This window comes from Oryzias latipes, chromosome 24 (assembly GCF_002234675.1).
Source record: "Oryzias latipes chromosome 24, ASM223467v1".
In the NCBI taxonomy this organism is placed as follows: domain Eukaryota; kingdom Metazoa; phylum Chordata; class Actinopteri; order Beloniformes; family Adrianichthyidae; genus Oryzias; species Oryzias latipes.
In genome coordinates, this window is record NC_019882.2 from 7572162 (window position 1) to 7579311 (window position 7150).

General features: G+C 41.7%; 1 protein-coding gene across 3 annotated transcripts in view; it reads left to right on the plus strand.

The window, feature by feature from the left end:
• The window catches only part of foxo3 (forkhead box O3), a 34622-nt gene extending 27472 nt beyond the window's left edge, over positions 1 to 7150 (plus strand). The window contains exons 3-4 of one of the 3 annotated variants that reach the window (XM_011491476.3): positions 2552 to 4022; positions 4227 to 7150. In XM_011491476.3, coding sequence (XP_011489778.1) covers positions 2552 to 4003 — 1452 coding nt within the window. In that variant the 3' untranslated portion in view covers positions 4004 to 4022; positions 4227 to 7150. Of the gene's footprint in view, positions 1 to 2551; positions 4030 to 4226 lie in introns of those variants that run through there. The other 2 variants (XM_011491475.3, NM_001160465.1) reach the window with 2 other exon arrangements.

The window sequence follows — 7150 nt, forward strand, 5'->3', positions numbered from 1 at the left end:
ATTTACTCATCTTTCCAAAATCATCTGCACATTGATGTTCAGCTTATTTTGTTCCACTGTACAGGACAGAACATTTCCAGAAATGTCACTAAAGGAGCATGTTCTCATGTTCTCAGTCTGCAGTGTTATCGCAGCTCAGTTGCCAGGCGACAGGTGTCCCTATTGTCAGTCTTTGTTGAGTTTAAACGGACACACTCTTTCATTATTAAGGAGACACACTTTGGCTTGTTGACGTTTGAAGTTCATCCTCTCATCAAACCAAGAGGGAAAAAGGAAGGTTTAAGAAATTCTCAATGAGTCATCCTTTTTTCTGACTGGCTGTACAGTGTGTGTGCTTCTTGTGTTTGTGTGTGTTTTGGTGTTTAACTCTCTTGGCTACGTGTTATGAATCAGCGCTGTTGCCTCAGTTGCTGTTTTTATTAATGGGCTTTTGAGAATGCCCAAGAGGAGCTACAGTAGTGAGCAAACACTATCAGGTGATGTCATGAAGTGCCATGTACACACAAAAATATACATATTCTGTAAATATGTGCTTAAACTATATACTCATGAATTCATTTTTGACTTGAAATGAAGTTTTCAAGAAGGACTATGTGGGAGGATCTGATACAAGTGGTGCTGGAGACATACTGTCCATCACATGGCCTTCTGAAATGTTCTTTTTTCTTCCCTCCTCTCATCGTCTTCTCACCATCCGTCACTCTCGCTTTCATTTGGCACTCAATTTTTCCCTCTCGCTCCATCACTGTCGAGGCTCTGGGTGCAGATGTCCTGTTTCCTTTTCATTGCTGCTCCTTCGCAATCGGTTATGAAATGTCTCACTTGACATTTGAAGGATGCGAGGAGTGGCATGGAAAAGGGAAACATTAAACAAGTGGCTTTGCTGGGAGAGATGAGGGCTGACTGGAGGAATAAATGGATTTGTGAATGCTCGAGGGTCTGGCAGGTGATGGTGAGAGAAAGGAAACTCACATTCCACTTACACTCCTCTCATTCTTCCCACCATGATTTTATTCCCTAACCAGATCTATTTTCTGCCGTCATTCGCCTTTTCCTGGCAGCTGGAAGCATTTTGACCAAGTCTGCATTTGGGTGTCTTTAACAAGTTTGATAATAAATCCGCATTGCGTCATGCCTCAAGAGATGCATGCAAAGGATAAACACTGGTCTTTCCGGTGTTTTGTCTTATGTTACTTTATGGGGCAGAAGTCGCAACTTTTCATTCTGTGCACAATTTATGGATTTTTTTTAATGCATAATACATCAGAAATAACTTTTATATTGCATCACTAGTGCTAAAGACATGTTTCTCAGCCTGCTATGACTGCTAAAAATGTAACTTAATGCCAGCGATGTGTATAAGTACATGTAACTTAAGCCCTGTGATTAAACTCACCAGAATAACATAGCTGACCGTTCGTCTGCAAACTGTTGGACACAAGTGATGGCACTCTTTCACGCAAAACAAAATAGCAACCTGGTACTCGAACCCAGAAATCTGCTGCCTTTTAGCGAGTAAAAATATTCACGACAGGGAAAACAGACAGAAAAATGCTCACATATTGTGGATGGTGGTTGTTTATATGAGGGGGTAAAGCGTGGCCCCAGAGTCACACCAGGGCCAGAAGAGCTATGTGTTTGTGAAACAACAGAAACTGTGGAAGATAGAGGGGGAGAGAAAATACGGAAAGAAAAAAATTAAAGAACTGTCCAGGCCTCATGGACACTTTTGGGAGACGGAGATAAAGACTTAAATCAAAGCTAGAGTCGGGTCAGAATGCCGTATTCAGGGAAGAGATTCATTTCAAGAACCGAATTCCTTTATTTGATCAAGTTTTATCACTTTTATCAGGACAGGACTTGAAGAAACAAGTTTGGAAACCTGTAAAAGTAACAGTAAAAAGTAAAAGTTAAAAACAGTAAAAAAAAAAATAGGAAAAAAAAAAACTGTTATCCATCCAAATGTGCAACACAATGAATATCAAGGATGAACAAAAACCCATCTGATATCTTTGCGTAAACAACATCTGCAGTTGTACAACAAGTGATCCAACTGTGTATTTTTTTATGTGTGCGTACATCTGCATTGTGAATATAACTTTTGTTGCAGTTACACAACAAACCTCTTAGATTCTCATAAAAGATCAGCATGGAGTTGATAAACACAAACTAGACGAAATACAAACACAAAAGGGCACAATCTAGCTTTCAATGACTCTGTTTGTGTCATTTGACACAGAAAAAGTGTGTGACTACAGCCCACTGTCTCTTTTTCCTCTGCATATCCATAGAACAAAAGCTTAAGAGGAGTTAATGCAGACATCAGTGCTAAATACAATTAGAGGAAAATGCTTTTTGCTTCATTTAAATCAGTAATGAATGGAAAGTGTTTACATTGCTACAAAAGAAGTGATGTTTTATCAAATTTCTTTGTCCTTAAAATATGTTTGTTGATTCTAGTAATATTAAGTAGAATCAACTGATGTTTTTTGGACCCAGAGTTTTAGCAGCCATTATTTAAAAAGTCTCTTTTTCTGTTTTTGTTTCTTAGAACTCCATCCGGCACAACCTCTCCCTCCACAGTCGGTTCATTCGCGTCCAAAACGAAGGGACAGGAAAGAGTTCCTGGTGGATGATCAATCCGGAAGGAGGAAAAGGCGGCAAGGCTCCAAGACGTCGGGCTGTTTCCATGGACAACAGCAACAAGTACACCAAGTCCGCCCGTGGTCGTGCTGCTAAGAAAAAGGCTGCACTGCAGGCTGCTGCTGCCGCAGCAGGTGAAGGTGGTGGAGACAGTCCTTCAGGTCTTTCCAGGTGGCCTGGGAGTCCAACATCCCACAGCACAGAGGAGCTTGATGGTGGATGGACAGATTTCCGCTCTCGCACCAACTCCAATGCCAGCACTGTTAGTGGCCACCTCTCACCCATTATGGCCAACCCTGAACTTGACGAAGTACCCGATGATGAGGCTCCTCTCTCCCCCATGATCTACTCCAGTCCTGGCAGGGCGCTGTCTCCTGGAAATGCCATATCCAACGGGAAAGCAGCCCCTGCTGAGCTGCCCCGCCTAGCGGACCTGACAGGTACGATGAACTTGAATGATGGAATCACAGATGAACTGATGGACGATTTGCTTGACAACATCAAGTTGGTACCACCTTCCTCCAGCCAGAACCTCCAAAATGGCTCTTCAGGCTTCACTTTTGGGTCCAAATCCAATGGAATAAGCTTAACTTCCTCCACATCCTCTCCATCGTCCAACTCTTCATCTAATGGTGGAAGTAATGGTTACAGTAACTCCATCTTTGGCTCCCAAGCAATAGGTTCCTCTCTGCGCTCCTCCCCAATGCAAACCATCCAGGAGAACAAGCAAACATCTTTCTCCAGCATCAGCATGTCTGGTTTTGGCAGCCAAACACTACAAGACCTGCTTAACTCTGGTAGTCACAACCATAGTGATGTGATGATGACCCAGTCTGACCCTTTGATGTCGCAAGCCAGCTCAGCTGCTGTCAATTCCCAAAACTCCCGCCGTGGTCTGATCCTCCGTAACGATCCTGTGATGACCTTTGGGACCAGTGGAGGTATTCAAGCCAGCCAGAGGGACGTGCTACAAACTAACAACCAAAACCAGAGCTCCATGAGGTCAAGAAATGGAGGTCTGAACCTCGTCAACGAGGCTAATACTCTGGCTAATGCTAAACAGCAGCTCCTGCTCTCACCATTAGGAGGAAATGGTTCGTCCACCATGCAGATCGACCCCTCCATCTTTCTTAACGGCACCGTCAGCAGCAGCGGAGGAGTTTCTCAGGATCGCTTCCCCACCGATCTGGACCTGGACATATTCAACGGCAGCCTGGAGTGTGACATGGACTCCATCATCAGAAACGACCTGATGGATGCAGATGGCCTGGATTTTAACTTTGACTCTCTGGTAAACATGAACGGAGTAAGCAACTTCACGAGCACCAAGCAGAGCTCTCAGAGCTGGGTACCTGGCTGAGAATGGAGCAGCAGATTTGGTATGATGTAAGTGATTTTGTAGCCATGTTGTTGTCTGAGGGCATATTTATAATATTTACATTTAGTCACACTTTTTGGCATCACAGATGTAAAGTTTCTGCATTGAAAAGTTTATCAAAGTAGTTGTTTCCAGCTCAGAAAAATAATTGTGTTTCCGAACATGGTGTGATTATTAAGACTTATTTTTTTACGTATTTCTCCAGGTTTCACCTGTTTGTTCCGTGAGAAGATCAGACACACAGCATCCTTTTGCCAAACCTGCCATCAGCACAATGTAAAATACAAACCCTGTGTTTACAGAAGAAGACTTCCTCTCACGAGCTTTACCTTCGCTCCCGTACTGGTCAGTCATAAACGATCCGACAGACTCTAGAGATGCTGCACGATCCCTCAAAACCTCTTTTGAAACAACATCACAAAGCTACATGAAACAATCACAAAAAATCCACAAGAACATGCAACTTTCCTTTGGCATTGATGTAAAATAAAATCTGCAGTAGAAGTGGTCAAACATGGACTTCAAGGAGCAGAGACAGAAACTGTTTTTTTCAGCTGAAGGTGAAAAGGCGACAAAAGTCAAGAAGTGATATTGTGTACATCTAATCCACCTGGAGTGTGTTAATGATGAAAACGACAAAAAAATCCTTCTGTTGTTTGTGATTTTATATGTTCAGTGTTTGCTTTTTTGGGTTTTCTGTTATAATGTGTTTCTGGATCATACCTGTCTGTACAAAAATATTGCGTTTTGGTGAAATGAAGAGACGGGACAGGAGGGTTTTACTCGGCGTACAAATCTTGCATAAACAAAAGCAGACAATACTGACACTTTGCAAACCTCAAAGAAGTTAAAATTCCTCATTTTATGCCATGCACTTACTGTTTTCTCTTTGTATATTGCTTGAATTTAAATTACCAGCAGCATACAGAGGCTTTATTACAAATAACCGAATATTGCGACACATGATCTGTACATTAAAGTGTACAAAAAGAAGGAGAATAATAGATGTTATCTTTTTTTTTGCTTGAGTTATGTTGGGGTCATTTTATCTTACCATGTAGCCAAAATCAATACCTGTGTTCTGGGGTTGTGAGCATTTTTACGCCAAACAGGTGCTATATAAACAGTGTTTAATCCAGTCCTGAGTAAAAGCCGTGCACGTTGCTTGTTTTGACCTGCAGAGGCCAAGAGTTGGAGCCACATGTAGCGCGGGAAAAGTCGTAAGACGACGGAGGGACAAGAGCAGGAGCGCTTCTTTTCGGCTCATTCCTCTAGAAGCCATTTGTTTCTCTTGTAAAACAATAAGCTATTTCTGTATATTGCCAAATTACTTGAAACCAACAGTAGGATATGCTGGCAGCCAAATCACACATGCACACGCAGACATTTTACACAAACGCAGACAGCAGGGCTCTGTGTTTGGCTCTTCTTGTCGTGAGGCTTGTTAAGCATATACAGAATCACTCAGGGGGGGAGAAAGGAGGCTTCTCATTTAAAAAAAAATTCTGTAACATTCAAAAGGTATACAATGTACCATTTCTTGATCATAAAGCCTAATACGTTGTGCTTGTGAACTTGTAACCTGTGAACTTTTTGGCTAATGAGATGAGGAGGAGGATAAACATCAGGATTATTATCACATGCATGTCTTTTATTTTAGGTTTTATTCACTCATAGCTTTTTATCTCTTGTTGGACTTATTCACACCTAAATCCCCTCATGGACACGCCTGGTGCTCCTGCAGGTGACTTCTCCTGACTTACATGTTAATGTGTGTTTGTGGGTGTGTGGGTGTGTGTGTGCGTGTCTGTGTGTGTGTGTGTTTTTCTGTCGAGTTCCTTTCAGTTGAAATAATCCCACCAGGATGTGTAATCTCTCACAGTGCATACAGCACAGACGACTGTATGCATGTCTGCATGTATGCATTAAGAGTTGTTTGAGAATGCATATATACTTGTTGTATGTCTTTATATACTCATGTAGTACTTGACCCTGAGTTTTTTGTGATACCTCGGAAGTTGAAGAAAAAATTGAACAACGTTACGTGCCGGGTAGGAGGGAACACTGTTACCAGCAGTTTTTTTTTTTTTTTTTTTTTAAGCGGTGATGGTTGCCGTTGTTGTAGCATTTGGAATCCCCGGGGTCGTGACATGAAGTGTATTCACTGCTTTTGTATAATAGTGTACAGATTTGAGTATATCATATTTGAGGCCAAGGCAAACGAGTGGGTGGTGGGCAACAACCAGTTCTATCTTAGGTGTGAGCTAGCTGTTCCCCCTCCACTCATGCAGCCGTTCCGTCCCTCCACAGAAGTTGTAATTAGGAACCCTTTTACTTTGCAGCACTAAAAAACTCTGCTCCTATTTAAAACAAAACAAAAAACAAAGGAGCTCTCATGCCAGCCTACCTTTTCTTTGGCTTTGTTTTGATAAATGTGCACAAATGCTATCACAGGAAAGGCCTCCTCCACAAAATCTGGTGCACTCCCCGATCGGCCGGCCAACCCTGATGTTGTGAAAGTGTCATCTGAATGTCCAGAACCTCCTTACATCTGACGTTTCCACAACACTCGTTTCTTTTGGCAAAGAGAGTCTCGAAGCATCACCTGACCTGCTAAACATAAGAAGCAATTCATCTTGCAGAATGTACCTAAACAATACTCAACATGATTGAGGTAAATCTCTAATCCTCTTTTAAAAAATGTCCTTGAAACAGTGAACTGAGATAGAATTCTGTCCTTTTCTACATTCAGTGTTTAGCGTTTTTGCTTTTTTGGGGGGGGGTGTTTTACACCAATAAAGTAAAGCTTGTCCTCTATTCAACCACTTAAAGCTTTGTTTAAATTCAGCTCCTGAATATAAAAAAGACAGAAAAGTAAACACACCACTAAATACCTTAATGACCTCTTGTTTCTTTGTATTTTTTTTCTTTTTCAAAAATCAGCTTCTCTTTTTGAAAAGCCCTGCCAGCTCCTCTCTGCGCACCCCCTCTGATCTCTGCTTTTTTTTTTATCTCGCTTCTACTCATTTCAATGTTAGTGGGTATTTTTTCCTGTGTATTCCAATCTGAATTGTAATCTAGTTTGTATAAGAAATGGTGCGCATGTAAATAAACCTTGGTGAGACTCCA